Source organism: Gopherus flavomarginatus, chromosome 1 (assembly GCF_025201925.1).
Source record: "Gopherus flavomarginatus isolate rGopFla2 chromosome 1, rGopFla2.mat.asm, whole genome shotgun sequence".
Lineage (NCBI taxonomy): Eukaryota > Metazoa > Chordata > Testudines > Testudinidae > Gopherus > Gopherus flavomarginatus.
The window spans coordinates 221313438-221330069 of record NC_066617.1 but is presented as its reverse complement, the minus strand read 5'-3'; the positions used below and the strand labels follow the sequence as shown (position 1 = coordinate 221330069).

The following is a 16632-nucleotide window of genomic DNA, read 5'->3' as shown; positions in this document are numbered from 1 at the left end:
TTCCTTCTCCTACCACCCACTTTTCCCCCCTTCCAAAAGAGAGAGAGAGAGAGAGAGAGTCAAGAAATATATTCATATTCAACAAATACAAAAGTAATTTGAATTCCAGTAAAGTGCCTAAAACCTTTTCACAACCGTGGGCTGCCTCAGAGGTCTAACCCTGGGAGTGCAAAATGCACTTGTGAAAAGTAGTACTGTTCTTGGAAGGGACAACAGTGAGCTTTTGAATCAGCTTCAGTTCTTTTGATTTTTTTAAAGATAAAGACTTTTATCCAATGCCTAAACAGTGATGCCTGAGTTAGCATTCCAGATATCCAACCGGACTGGCTTGTGCTCCTGACAGAGAAATGGGAGGAGGAGGAGAAAGGGGAGAGAGAGAAACATTTGAGTTCAGCCACCCTTAACTGATCAATTCTGTACTTGCTGCAGAATGGTGGATTTCAGGGACATGGATATTTCAATCAGAGAGCTCAAAAAAGCATAATGAAGGTGTCACGGATTCCCTGGGTGATGCTCTGGAACTGCTCCCCACAAAGCCAGTCAGGACTTTGGGGAGACTCCTCTCCCTTGGAGCAGACTGTCTTCAGGGCAAGAAGCTCACACGGCTTCACCTTCCTGGGTCTTTCCTTGGAACATTCAGCATATGTCCCTCCGTGCACTTCCCACAGAGAGTCTGCCCAGGCGGGGTCCTGGGGAGGCCAGAGGGTCGTGCACGCACCCCTACTTTGCTTCGCAGTCAGACATGACTCTTAGCCAGCCAGCAAAACAGAGGTTTATTAGATGACAGGAACACGGTCTAAAACAGAGCTTGTAGGTATAGAGAACTGGACCCCTCAGCAGGGTCCATTCTAGGGCCCAGAGAGGCAGACAACCCTGTCTGCCCTCATTTCCCATCCCCAGCCAGCTCCAAACTGAAACCTCCCCTCCAGCCCCTCCTTTCAGTCTAACTGTTCTAAGGTAGTACTAGGGAAGACTAAAAATGGAAGAACACTTTTGTGGACAATCTTGACACTTGTAAACTATTTCCATTTCACAGATTTCAAGAACTGACCCATTTTCTGACTTTGCTTAAAAGTGTCATTGATCTTTCTATTAATGTTCTAATTGACATTTTTGTCAAAATTGTGTTGAAAATCATTATCAAACATCTTTGCTTACTGAAAATTGTGGTTTCAGTAAACAAATATGTTCTCACACACAATTTTCATTAAAATAACTATTAAACATCTATAAAATTGTCATGGATTTTTTCTGAAAAACAGAAAATGTCTGATGTTGATAAATGTTTGTGAACAGTTTGAAAAAGACAAATATTTTTGGTCAGAAACATTTATGACAAACTCTAAATAGTACCTTGAGTATGAAAAATGTTATTTATAAGTGATGTATTATTTTACAGTTAGAAAACAACGTACCCATCATAACATCTGGAAGTACATTATTTAATTAAAAATGCACACAAATTAAGAGATCTCAGCTGGCATAGGTAAAGATCAAACACTATTGTATAATATGTAATAATCAGAATAATTATATTTGTATGCTTTTTTTCCCCCAGCACCACTAACAGATAAACCACCAAAGCTTTTGCACCCTTTGGAAAGTAAGCTGATGATTCAGGAGACCCAGCTAGGTAAGTAGCAATCATGTCATGCTGTTCAGTAAATTGTGCTGATGTCATCCTTTGTGTTAATGATTGATGATGATATTAAAGTTTACCTGAAAGACATGAAAGAACATTAGTGTTTTGCCACCACTATGCCTGAGTTCAATAAAAAATGTGTTGCACAATTGCTATAAGAATATTATTATTATGAATAATAATCATTGGTTAATGAACACTTATAACATGTGTATTACAGGATTCTCAGTGTATAGACAATGTTAGTTAAGTTTGGTGTATCATCCTAATATTGATCTCTGAGTCACAGGGATTTAAATCATATATATGTACTTTTACTTTTACAATATGTTTATCTAATATACATATTTATGATTCAGTGAGTAATTAAGATTCAGTGTAAAATTATAAGTGCAGAGTTTATTGCACTTTAATCCAGTTCCTCTACATGGCTTCTTTTGCTTTGGGGTTTAACTATAAATCCACAATGACATTTTGTAATTATAAATACTTGTGATGCCCACAAATCAGCCAACAGACAGTGAGAAGTTAATATAAAAGTGTCCAGTTATTCTAATATGCAACAATTTAAGAGGGTTTGGAATGACCTATCTTACCCAGGACAATGTAAAGGAATTCATCAGTGGAGTGAGCATCTTTCTCCTTTTCTCAGTCTGACCAGTGTGGGTCTTGGGATGTAACATGCAGTTTAGAATTATGGTGGGCAGTGTCTAAAGGCAAACAAATTGTCTAATGGATTGACAGATGTTCTAGCATTTCATCTGTGGACACAAACGGAATTGGGTTTGGTGGTTTAGCCTGGACAAGTGGCAGACATTTGTTGACTAAAAAAAAAAAAAAAAGGCAGCACCGAATAATGTTAAAGAGATACTGTTGAGGAGAGATCTCAAATAGGAGAAGTAGAAGTCTTGCAAATTAGGACTGACGTTCATTGGCAGAGAGTTTTGTACTGTGCTTGTCCATGCTATGCCCGACACTAGCAGTATTTAGTGGCCCTTCATTTTAATAAATGTAAAAATGGTGAGATTGGGAATTGCTGGTTAAGGGACTTTAAAATGTTGAAATACATGCACACGCACCCCTACAGTTGTAATGCAATTCCTTGAAATATTGATTTCCGGAGGCATTACTTTCATGCATAATGTCACATAAGTACCCATGAATATATGATAGTGTGTATGGTTCTTCTCTCAGTCCCATGAAAAGTCAGGGGAGTATAGTCCAAAATAACTCTGCAAAACAGCCTTCCTGACTAATGTTGCTTTCAGAAATATCATTGGGGAAAAAATGATTTTATTTTTTTTTGCTTTTTGTCACTCTCCTTGCTAAATGTACTATATTGATGAGATTAATTCAAAAAGAGTGTAATTATTAGTGGCTAGCTAGTGGCTTTTTGTCTCTGATTTTTAGGATTAATCATATCTTTGATTTCTCAAAGTTCTAAGAAATAGAATGAATACTTTGTGAAGTGCCTGGTTATGGAAAAGGCATTTTTCAAAAGACTAAATAGTTGTGGATGAAAGTGAAAGGATTAACTTGAAAATGTCAATTCCACATACAAATTGGGAGGAGTGACCATAAATTAATCTGAAGTGATAATGGCTTGTCTTGTCTAACCGGCCTACAGGAACTATATTAATTAATTACTTAAGCATCTATACAAAAAGCATGCTAATGCCGTAAGGGTGCAATCGTGAGATTGAAACTGTGTTGAATAACTGTCTTTAAACTGAAGGTCCTTATCCTGCTAAAGTTTAGCATTGTTTGATTTAAATCACATGACTAGTCCAATTGACTTCAGGGAGATGATTCACATGTTTAAAATTAAGTAAATACATTACGCATTGGCAGGATTCCGGCCTTAAAAATTCTGCCACTTATCCATTTGACTCCGGTATCACAGAGAGATTGAAACAGCTGACATTCAAGTCTGAATGTCAGAGTCTCTTCCCATGCTGAGAAACCCAGCTGAAATTAATATTGTAGAGCTACAGGCTGTTTTAGGAGAAGCATAGATAGTGGTTGGTTTTCTTTCACTTAAAGAAGAAGATGAGTGAGATGTTTTTAGAGGCAACTGTAAAGGTTGGGGAGCAAAAACATTATTTTTTAGGCTGTCCATGTGAAAATATTCCTTCTTCCAATTTATAGGAGTCAGGCATTTGTAATTCCCGCTGTGCTGGACTTATAAGTACGACTTCTTATAAGCAAGATCTTCTGCTTGCACCTTGTTGAGAATGCAGCTGCACAATTCCTCATGGATTTGAGCTACTGTGATTATATTCAGCTCGCTTTTGTGTTCTTTACATTGGTTGCATATTAATGGTGAAGTCAGTTTAAATTAGCCTTTGATTTGATTTTTAAAAGTTCTGAATGGGACTGGCCCTGGTTGTATTCAAGACCTCCTCCTTAAGCCCTCACCTGCTGGGTTTTTGTGCTCACATACCACCTTGTGCTTAAGGGATTCTGCCATTGCCCCTGGAAGTCAGTAAGCAGTGGCGCTTTGGTTGTGGTAGGCCCTATGGTGTGGAACTTCATTGCTCCTGAAATCTGTTTCATTTCTTCTCTCTTCACTTTTTAAATTACTATCACGGTTGCTGTTCTATTGTTCTGTTCATATAGTTTTTTGTTTACCCAAATATTTGTAGTTTTATGGAATTTGGTGTGTTCTTTTTATTAGTTAATTGGAAATAGCTTTTATGATTATTGTTCGGCACCCTGAGTACTTTTAAGAGGGAGAGGTGCTTTTTAAATAGATACTTTTGTATCATTATTATTGTGTTTTAGAATAACAGGAAAGTGAACATTAATTTGTCTATTAAAATCATATTAGGCTTTTGAGACTGCATTATTTAATTAAAATTCTTAGACAACACCCTCATCCTCAAATAAAATCCCACATACCTCTAAGAAATCAGAACTGATTTCCAAAATAGTCCCCGTCAGCTCAGAACTTCCAGAATTCACTGAAATTATCTGTTATACAAACAAAATCCTAGGATTTCAGATTACAGTGGATATTTTTAACATTTCAGATGACTTTTAATGTTGTCATACATTGATTTCTATCCCAAATAATTCAGGCATGCTAAACTGAAAGTCTACTATAAGACTCAGATCCAAAGTTTAACCTGTTCTTCTGTCAATAATAGCTTACAATATTAGGAGTCATTTTAAAATAATTGTCTTGTCTTTTTCTCTCTTATTCTTTAAATAAACAGATGTCCCTGTAGTGCCTGGTTTTATTCTAAATATAGTGCTCTTGTGTGGAACAGTACAAAACAGATGTGTTCACAGTAGACAATTTGTTGAGGATTGGCAAAGCAGCTCATAAAAATAGATTGAAACTTCAGCCACAATTTTGAATAAAACATTAACTGAAACAGAAAAAGGACAGAAAAAGTTAGTTAGTTATTTTTTTCCTTGTTTTGTTGTTGTTGTTATTGTTTTTCTCCCACATTATCCATTTGGTGGTCTTACCCAGAACTGTATGTTCAATTGCCAAAATTCTGCAGAAAAAAATGGTATACTTGTAGTATTGTCAGAGAAATTGAAAGCAGGAAATAGTCAAAAAAATGATGATGAAATAACCTGGTCTGGCATGATTTCCAGCACTCTCTGAACGACCAAAACATTTCAGATAGCTGTTTGAGTAAGAAGCCACATTTTTCTTCCTTATCTGAACTAATCTCTTGATTAGTCCATCAGTAAAAATTGCTTCTATGGTCCAACAGCATATTCTCCCTTGTTGGTCTAAAAAGTATTTTTTTCCTATAAAACTGAATTAATGATGAATTGGGGCTTTATTTCTTTTCTTTTAAAACACACAAAAAGATGCTAACACTGTTTCTAACACATTGTTTCTAAAAGAGAGGTGTAAAGAATTCCTAAAGGTCAAGCTTCAGTGGAAGGAGATTATTGGTCCATTTATATCACAATGTATTTTATTAAATCTTCCACAGAAATTGGTCTTGTTAATGAGAAAAGTACTTCTTAACTAGTCTAATCAGAAATTATATAAATAAATACATAAATAAAAAGTGCCTCTGTTCTAGTACTCAATTAAAATGAATGAAAACGATTTTCATGCAATGCACCTGAATGACATAACAATGCTGTTAAAGGAAAAAAATCATCATCATTTTAATATATATTTAAAAGTTACCTTTTATTATTTAACACCTAACATTATTAAAACTGAAGCAATTTTTAAAGGTGCTTATTTTCATAGTGGTTCAATGCTAGCAGCACTCTCTGCTGTTAGTATGAACTCCTCTTAGGGTTGCCAACTTTCTACTCACATAAAACTGAACACCCTTGCCCCACCCCTCTCTTACCCCTCCCCTGAGGCCCCACCCCTTCTCTGAGGCCTTTCCCCCACTCACTCCATCCTCCACTCCGTCACTCGCTCTCCCCACCCTCACTCACTTGCTCATTTTCACCAGGCTGGCTCAAGGGGTTGGGGTGTGGGAAGGAGTGAAGGCTCCAGCTGGGGGGTTTGGTCTCCGGGGTGGAGCCAGAAATGAGGAGTTCAGGGTGTGGGAGGGGGCTCCAGGATGAGGCAGAGGGTTGGGATGTGAGAGGCTCCTGGGAGTGCGGGCTCTGGGGTAGGGCCAGGGATGAGGATTTATAGGTGCAGGAGGAGGATTGGGGTTCAGGGGTGAAGCCGAGGGTTCAGAGTATGGGAGGGGACTCGGAATTGGCGTTTGGTAGGGAGTATTGGCTCTGGGCTGGGGGAGCACATTCTGGGGTGGGGCCAGAAATGATGGGTTCAGGGTGCATGAGGGGCTCTGGTGTGGGGACAGGGATGAGGGATTTGGTGATACGGGAGGGGGCTCTGGGTTGGGGCTGATAGATTCAGAGTGTGGGAGGGGGATCTGGGCTGGGGCAGGAGGCTGGAGTGCAGGGGTGTGTGAGAGATCTGGCTGGGGGTGCACCCTCTGGGGTGGGGACTGGGGATGAGGGGTTTGTAGGGTGGGAGGGGGATCAGAGCTGGGGCAGGGGTTGGGGCATGGAAGGGGGGTCAGAGGTGCAAGCTCTAGGTGGTGCTTATATCAGGCAGCTCCCAGAAGCAGCGGCATGTCCCATCCCCGGCTCCTAAGCAGAGGTGCAGGCAGGCGGTTCTGCATGCTACCCCATCTCACTGCAGTTCCTGACCAATGGGAGCTGCAGAGTCAGTGCTTGTGGTGGGGCCAGCCTGCGGAGTCCCCTGGATGACCCTATGAGTAGGAGCTGGAGAGGGAACATGTCACTGCTTCCGGGAGCTGTGCAGAGTCACGGCAGGCAAGGAGCCTGCCTTAGCCCCTCTGCACCACCACCAGACTTTAAACAATCTGGTCAGCAATGCTGACCGGAGCGGCCAGGATTCCTTTTCAACAGGGTGTTACGGTCGAGAACCAGTCACTGGGCAACCCTAACTCCTCTCAGGCACATTGAGCATGCACTATCAGCTACCTTTGGCCTGGACACCACAGAAAGAAAGGCAAGACATCAGGAATATGATTTAACTAGATCACAACTTTATTAATAGCACATCTGGAAACTATCTGGCAATAACTCATCTGGAAAAGGTCATCCCTCCTATCTGTTCCACCAGGTAGGGGAAGAGAGTATTGTCTCCACACTCTACAAACTTTAGAAGCCACAGTCCCATTCCCCACCTCCTTTAGGAGATGCCTTCTCCTAACCCACTTCCAATTTTGTTGCATCAGGGAAACAGTCCACTTGTTGCATGATTACTTGCACTGGGTACTTGTGAACAGGAAGCACCAGCAATTAGCCTTTTATTTCTGAATATTATTATAATATGTATATTATTATTAATATTTAGAATAATAACAGGTTTTAGCATATTTATGTACTGTTCATCAGAGTTAGTTTTAGAACAAATTACTATAAGAAAAACAGAAAGTGGGAGACAGTTTGGAAATATGGAAATGAATGTTGAAGGTACTCAAACTACCTTATACCCTGAGAAAATCAGAATCTCAGAAATACCTTTTCCCCACCTTAAAATAGTATTTAATTTAATCAGTAATTACAAAAACTACAATAATTTACTCTTGATTGCACAGTAGTTGTGCTAACTCCAACTTTTTTATTGTCAAATACAATCAACAAGAAAGACAAAAAATCTAATTTTCAAAATCTTTATTACCATTTTTGATACTCCGCTTGTGTAGAAATGCAGTGGCCATTCAAAGTGTGAGACATAGGAGTTGATCTTCTTAAAGATCTCATGAAATATCCTTGACACGGCAGTAACACCTTTAACAAAATAGTGGAAAAGGGAACAAAAATGAATATGGGAGATTGGAATCACTAAGGGTCCATACAGGAGTACAGAATTAGGAGTTAAGAGTATTTCACAGGCTATTTGTAGACCCAAACATCTTTATGCTTGAGTACTTGTCAAGTTGCAGCATAAACTAAGGCAAATCTTAACCAGCTAAGTAGAGGTAATAGATGGTAACCTGCATCTACATTAAGACAAAGATCATAAGTAGTGTTAAAGGACTTTCCCTTCATCCCCTCCCCTGGTTCTTGTCACACAGACAGAAAGCTAAAGACCAGAAGTCCGAAGTGTAGGCAATGCAATGTTTACTGGGGTTAGTTCCAAACAAGCATATCCACAGCTCTACCTGCTGGCAGAGTCTGTTTCCCTGTGTTTCGTTCCCAGATCTGACGCCGCAGAGCATTTACCCCATATCCCCCTTCCCAGCTCTGACACCACAGAGCCTTGCCTGTGTCCCAGTTCCCCATTCCCCCCTCCCTATTCCCATTTCTACCTCCTCCTTCTTAGTAGGCCCAAATATACCTGCAATGACTCCCACAGTCCCACCCCTTTCATATCCCATGGGAGGGGTGAGGAGTGAGGTTCTGCTAAAGTCAAGGACAGGCATTCCTTTGGTCATTTAGTGTTTTATACCTTTTCCTCCCCAATCCCCCCTTGCTCTGCCTGACTGGTTGCTTGACCTTGCCTTGAGATAGAGGTTGAGACAATCTTAACGTGTGCTCAGTGTCACAGAATTTGGGGGAGACAAGGCCCTGCACCCTCAGCTTCCTGCGATTCACCGTGACTCTCAGCCAGACAGTAGAACAAAAGGTTTATTAGATGACGGGAACACAGTCCAAACCAGAGCTTGTAGGCATAAACAGGGGCCAGGGGAGGCCAGGAGGTCTATCTGACCTCCCGTCCATTCTCCCAGCCAGCCCCAAAACTGAAACTCTCCAGCCCCTCCTCTGCCTTTGTCTCTTTTCCGGGCCAGGAGTCACCTGATCTCCAACCCCCCTCCTGGGTTCTCATGTTGCATGCTCAGGAATCTTCCCTCAAGGAAAGTTTCCCATCCTCAATGCAGACAGTCCCAGTAAAACTCGCCTCCAGATTTCCCAGGTCAATACTCCCCACTCCCTACTGTGTCAGAGGCACCCACTCAGTATTCAGAGAAAACATTAAGAACATTCCCACTTCATTACACTCAGACACTCTCACTATGCCCTGTAACAATTTAACTGCTCTATCCCTTATCTATTCCCATTGTACTAACAAATCCATCTGACTAGGCAGAAGCAACACGCACGTTGTCTTATTAGCATAAGAAATAAGGTATCAAAAGATCAAACCCAAAATTCTATCTCAGGCTGACAAACAAGCCTATATTCTAAAAGGTAGGTCAGAGTGAGCTAGTGAGCTAAACTATCCTTCCCCGGTCCCTCAACCACCTAATTCGATTTATACCCTGAAATGGTATGCTTCACTATACCACGAGAAACTGCAGAATTGGAATTAATTTGCAAACTGGACACCATTAAATTAGGCTTGAATAAAGACTGGGAGTGGATGGGTCATTACACAAAGTAAAAACTATTTCCCTATGCTATTTTCTCCCGATTGTTACTCACACCTTCTTGTCAACTGTTGGAAATCAGCCATCCTGATTATCACTGCAATTTTTTTTTCTCCTGCTGATAATAGCCCACTTAATTGATTACTTTTGTTATAGTTAGTATGGCAACACCCATTTGTTCATGTTTTCTGTGTATATATATCTTCCTACTGTATTTTCCACTGCATGCGTCCGATGAAGTTGTGTTTAGCCCACAAAAGCTTATGCTCAAATAAATTTGTTAGTCTCTAAGGTGCCACAAGCACTCCTTATACTTTCTAATGTTTGAGTTTCTATAAATGTATTCATACTGATCTGGTCTTTCCAACATTAACCTCACTTTAATAAAGTGTTTTTTCTTGGAATCTTAACCTGCTGAGAGGAATAAACTATTTTTTTTAATTCATCATGGGTGATTCTTTTCATGCTTTTAATATGTGGTTCATAGGGGTCTGAGCAACCTCTCTCCATTGGTGTAAATTTAATCCTTTGTTAGTCATAAATGGTGCAGCCTGAATGTACTGCAACTTCCTACTTCAGACTGCTAAATGATTTCTTATCAAGATCAACACCTTAATCTTCATAAAGATCAATAATAAAGGTAAATTCCCACACAATTTTGAATGGAGAGAAGGGTAGAGAAGCCTGTGATTTCTGCTATTAGTGAATGAACCTCAAAAGGTTTCAAATTTGAGTTTGGTTTGGTTAAGCATCCAGAAGTTTGGATTCTTATCTGAAGTTTACTTGCATAATCCAAAACTCTGCTATCTCTTATCAGCATAGTGAAACACAATCTGACGCAGCAAATCTTTTGCAAGATTTTTTTGGTTGGAGACTGCAGCATATAGCAAATGATCAAAAGCGAAACCCTAATAAAATATAGAATGCCATATAATATGTAATGCAATTTAGAAGTAGGCACATACTGTACATGATTGACATCCTTTAAAATGGTACTAATAAAGCCCATAATCTTGTAAATTCCAAACATCAGGAACATGATTGTTCTGCAATCATTTTGCCTTGGTTTTTGGCTTGAAGCTACATTGAGTGTTTCTGAATTATATCTGGATACTTCATCAGGACAAATGTCTAGTGTTGAAACGTCTAGAAGCATTACCTGGTAAAATTACAATAATAATCATCATCATTAATAATGTTGCATAAAAATACTGTGTAAAACCTCAAAGGAATGTGTTAACCAAGAAATCTAAAAATCAAAGTTAAGTTTTGTGTCCCAAATATTGCTGATTAATGACTAGTCACTATTAATTTAGTCTGTAATATCCTGCACTGGAGTTAAAGGTCTCCTGTGAACAGCGTTAATCTCCACATGTAAAACTGACCTAAATAGCTTATTTTGGCTATCAGTGAAAGTACAAGTAATTCTTGCTTTTTCCCTTAGGAGCAGTCTGCTCTCCAATTGTTCAACAAAAACCACTTGCCAGCACTGGAGAGTTGAGATTAGCATCTGTTTGTGAAGTTCAAATTTGGAGTGATTTTACAAACTGCAAGATTCTGTAGTTGAACATGCTTTTGTGTCTGTTAGGTGCTTTGTACTACTATTAGGGTTGCTATATATACAAAAGGGTTTCATGTTGGAAAATCCATCTGCAGCTTTGGGAATTTTGAACGGTGCTAATATTTAGTACGTGGCCAGTTTTCACATTTTTGAATTTTGCTATTTTGGTGAAAAGTTTGTTTGGAGCTAAATGTAATTAAAATGTTCCTGAGGCATCCATTTACAGTTTTCTTCTACAGGATAAATTTTGGTAGCTGGGCAAACTGTAATATTAATATTTTTAAAAGCTTTGTTTACTTAAAATTATTTAAATTTGCTAACGTACATAAAATATTTCATATTATGAACACGTGTTTTATAGTTTCATTGGATTTGTGCTTTGTTTCTTTGCTTTTATAATACTTTATGAAAATTTAAAGTATTTATAGTACAGATACTTAACACTGTGAGTGCCCAGTTCACCAATTATCCAGTTTTGATTATCTACTTTTCAGTATTTTAGGTACTTCCAAGCCAAAAAGGTACATTAATTTCATTTGACTTTACATAATGCTACTTGATTCAGGGAGAGATCTTGACCATTGTTCATTCTATGACATGTAGAGTAGCTTTATTGTAGCATTGCAGTAGTGCTAATTGTAGTTGTGAATGTAAATATAATGTTTTAAAATAATCATCCATTACACTGCTCTACAGCCAAAATGCTTCTGAAATAAATGTAGTCCAACTTTACTAATTCTGGGTCCCTGAGAACGAAAATGATGCTTAAAATTGTTGATTGGCTCTAGTTTTCAAGATATGCTATCGGGTCAGTATATATGACCCTTGACTTGGGGATGGCGGAGGATAAGTGAGTTATAAAGGGAAGGGATCTCAATTTAAACCAGAAATGACTAAAATACATCTTTGACTGGTTCTATGAATAAATCTATGACTGGGTTTGGACAGTACTTGCTTTTGAGGCAAAACAATGAATGATGCAATCTGAAGCTGGTATTGAGTCATACATGATATGAATTGCATCATGTTATTCCTAGAAGTCATGATGATGCAATCATAATGAAGCTTACATCACTCTGCTGAACCAATTGCCCTATATCAGCTCTAGAAATCATACAGTGTCGTGCTCTCTTATTTGTCAGTGTTTGATTTTGCAAAGGGACACATTTCTGTTTAGCCAAAGTGAGCAGAGATGCCTTGTACTTGCATGAAGAGTGCACATAACTTCTGCTATGTTTGTGGTGAAGTGACTTTTGCATCACAAAAGCGCAGTATAACCACGATGGTTAAGAAAGCCTATCACCTTTCTTTTGGCTGCAAAACTGGAGATCAGGGCAAGAGGTGGGCCCCAGACATATGCTGCAACACTTGTGCAAGAAATCTTCGCCAGTGGTTGAACAGGAAAAGGACATCTATGCCTTTTGCAGTGCCAATGATTTGGAGAGAGCCAACAGATCATACCAGCAATTGTTACTTCTGCATGGTGCCTCCAGTTGGGAAAGGTGTGTCAAAGAAGAAAAAGTGGACTGTGCATTATCCAAACTTTCCATCAGCTATACGCCCAGTACCCCACGGAGAAGGACTGCCGATTCCTGATGCACCAGAATCATTCTCACTTGAGTCAGATGAGGAAGAGGAAGAGGATGAAACTTCTGGTCCTGAACCATCAATGTCACAGGACCCACATTTTCTCCCATCCTCCTCCTCTGAACCACACCTCATAACACCAGGTGAACTGAATGACCTTGTCAGGGATTTGGAACTACCCAAGAATAAGGCAGAGCTGTTGGGCTCCAGACTACAGCAGTGGAATCTCCTGTCAGGCTATCAGGGCAAATGGAGCCCATCAATGCTTGCAGACTATTGCTGGACAGTGACAAGAGATGCTCCATTTAATGAATACAAGAGACAAGCCAAGAAACGCCAAGTAGACACTGAATAGGACTAAACTATGTACATAATAGTTTTTTCCTTTTGTTTCATAATAAATTTTAGTTATATAACCCTTTTGCTGATTTTTAAAGTGTTACATAAACAGGACAGGTGAAATATTATCATGTAAAGCAACCATAAACACATGAAAAGACCTAGGTTTACAACTTATGATTAAAACTCTACTATCTACACAATATACATAGACATAAAATGTAAAAACTTAAATATCTTAGAAACAGTAGCCAATCAGTTGTTTTAATTGTCATATTTGAATTCAGCACATCAAAATACATAATAAATAGCACATTTTATCTCTGAAGCAGACGACTTCTCAAAAATTGTAGACCAGTGTTATCTACGTAATGTTAGATGAGTCTGAACCAAAGCTGTGGCTTTCAGGACCCCTGAACTATGGGTTAGACCTGAGGAGAGCAGAATCCAAATTGCCTTATCTTTACAGTAGCTCAAGTCCAGATCTTGAATCATCTTGAATTATCATTGGAGTGTTTTGTAGCTTGAATCTATTCAGTAATGCCTTAGATTGTTCAAAGCAAAAGGATTTTTTTAAAGACTTCACTCTTTTTCCTCTTTATTTTCCCCCCTTTTCTCTGAGATGTGATGATGAAATCAGATGAACAGTTCCATTTTTTTCATAGCTTCATACAGGAAAAAATAGGTGTGACCTGAGTGTTATTGCTTAAAATTCTCATTAATGCAGACTGCACATACAAGAACCTAAATGCAACATACGCCACTAAGGTGAAATCCTAACCCCTTTGAGCTCAAAGGAAACACTCCAGTACAGTGGAGATGTGGGAAGGGGAGAGAAATCAATGAGACCAGGATTTGACCCTTAATTTAGGACTTCCATATTCATAGAGCCTTGTGTGGGATATCAGCACTGGTTCCTAGTGTTTATTTCACTTTTTTGGAATATAAGTGTATCAATTAGTTTGTTTAAATAGCAACACACTGTATGCAGAAATTGTTGCACACTCATTAGAGTAACTAATCTGTAAAAATCTTTGAAAATGTTTGTATAAAGGAGAACTGGAAAAAGTCTTACTTAGCAAGGAATATATATCAAGCAGGAGTTCACTATGCAAGAAATTCATACTCACTACAGCAAATACTCAAAACTATGCTTTAATTAAGCCAAATTAAAAATAATTCAGAAAAAATATATAGAGAGACCCCCAAAAAATCAAACTAACCCCACCTAACATTGTGGCCAAAAAGGTGGCATATGGAAACTGAAAAATCAAATGGTTTAGTCCTTTCACATCTTTTTCTAGATGCTTCATTTGAATTAAAAAATGTTAGTATTTCTGAGTAATGCATCAGGGTTTGATTTTTTTTTCCATGGGGCTCTTTAGAGTATGCATAGTGCATTTCTCCTCATTAAAAATGATAGAAGAACCAACTTCTCAGCACTAATTTTAAGATTCCTTTAGGAATTGATACTAAAGATACTTATAAATCTGTTATAGTTTAAACTATTTAAGCAGAGGGGTTTTGTAATTCTGCCTTTTCCTGATTTCCTTCAACCACTGCATTTCATCCCAGTGAAGTCACAATTAGAGGACCTCTGTCCCCAGAAGGCATTACATCACAGAATGTAGAAGTGCTATACTAATAAAGAGGAGTGAATTTGCAAATGGAGCAACCACAATCTACGTTGGTTCATGGGGGATGGCGAATGTTACAAAATTGATCTTTTATCCTTGATTCCATATCTAATGTATAATTTTCAGTCTCCCAATGCTTTCTTGAGCGTCTGACTTGGCGAACACTTACACACACAAGTGACTCTGCTCACATAAGTAGTCAAATTAATGGGGCTACTCTGCAGAAAAAAGTGACTGATGTGTGAAAGTGTTTGCAGGATCAGGACCCAAGTCTAAAATTGTTTTAGATTATACTGAAGGAAATGAAATGTACCTGAAATAGGTGTGAGTTGGCTGCCCAGAGTAAACTTCAAATAATTTGTGTACCAGTGGTACATTGATGCACGTGATAATGCATCAGCTACTAAAGATAACAGTTGAAAGTCTAGCTCAGGGTACAATGTGTATTCTATTCTATTCTGTTCAGGTTTTCATACTGCGCTCATCACTGTTATATCTGAGCACCTTCTAATAGTGCATTAAGCAATATGACTACACATCTGTCATGTGTTGTTTATTCTCATCCTCTCTCCAGGGGGAGGAGCATGTGCAGTGGAGTGCCTTCTTTTGATAGTGTGTCTTTTATTTTTTTAATAAAAATATAGCTATTGCTATGTATCAGAGGGGTAGGCGTGTTAGTCTGGATCTGTAAAAGCAGCAAAGAATCCTGTGGCACCTTATAAACTAACAGACATTTTGGAGTATGAGCTTTCGTGGGTGAATACCCACTTTGTCAGATGCATCTGACGAAGTGGGTATTCACCCACGAAAGCTCATGCTCCAAAACGTCTGTTAGTCTATAAGGTGCCACAGGATTCTTTGCTGCTTCTATTGCTATGTGTTTACGTAAGAGAAGGCAAGGTCAAAGAAATGGAAAGGAAGTTGGTGAGCTTTGTGATGGTCCTTAGTTTCTGGGGACTTTCATTCCACAGTCTTGGACTATCCTCAGAGAGAGATGTGTCACCTGCACATACAAGCTTTACTCTTATTGTTGAGAGTTCCATTGTGTCAGAGGAGTATTAATTGTTGACCACATTCTTCATCATGGAGCTTTAGATGGCCTTTTACATGATGTCTACACATCCTATGGCAATGAGCCTCCCAGTCTGGGTTCACAGATTAGGGCTAACAAGTATGATTCTAGCACTCTAAAAATAGCTGTGTAGACAGTGCTTTGACATTGCAGCTTGGGCTGGAGTTTGGGTTCTGAAGCCCCCTGATCCTCCCTAGGCTTCAGAGCCTGAGTTCCAGCCTGAACTGCAACTTCAAAGCTCTCTGTATACAGCTGTTTTTAGAGCACTAGTGTAAGTCTTGCTATTCTGAGCCTGTCAACCCAGGCTGGGAGGCTCACTGCCGCAGTTTATGCAGACATACTCTCCGATATCCATGGCCCAGGTCATGGAATGCTTTAAAGATAAGGACTGAGACCTTGAACCTGATTTGTAATTCTAATTGAAGCCAGAGTATAGAATCATAAAAGATTTGGGTTGGAAGACACCTGAGGAGGTCATCTACTCCAATTCGCTGCTCAAAGCAGGACCAGCCCCAACTAAATATCCCAGCCAGGGCTTTTCAAACAGGGCCTTAAAAACCTCCAAGGATGGAGACTCTACCACCTCCCTAGGTAACCGATGCCAGTGCAGATTTTTGCCCCAGATCCCTAAATGGTCCCCTCAAGGATTAAACTCACAACCCTGGGTTTAGCAGGCCAATGCTCAAACCACTGAGCTATCTCCTCCCCCTCACTTTTCTCTTCTGCAGACTAAATAACCCCAGTCCCCTCAGCCTCTCCTCATAAGTCATGTGCTCCAGCCCACTAATCATTTTCATTGCTATCCACCTGATTCTCTCCAATGTTTCCACATCCTTTCTATAATCCAACACTGGACACAATACTCTGGATGTGGCCTTACCAGTGCCGAACAGAGGGGAATAATCACTTCCCTCGATCTGCTGACAATGCAGCCCAGTATGTCGTTAGCC

The 16632-nt window shown here is 39.4% G+C and overlaps 1 protein-coding gene across 3 annotated transcripts in view; it reads left to right on the top strand.

Annotated features, from left to right (window-relative positions):
* Nucleotides 1–16632, top strand: part of IL1RAPL1 (interleukin 1 receptor accessory protein like 1) — a 1154051-nt gene that overhangs the window by 901817 nt on the left and 235602 nt on the right. For all 3 annotated transcript variants that reach the window (XM_050936563.1, XM_050936564.1, XM_050936562.1), the window contains exon 6: nt 1559–1633. In XM_050936563.1, coding sequence (XP_050792520.1) covers nt 1559–1633 — 75 coding nt within the window. The remainder of the gene's footprint in view (nt 1–1558; nt 1634–16632) is intronic.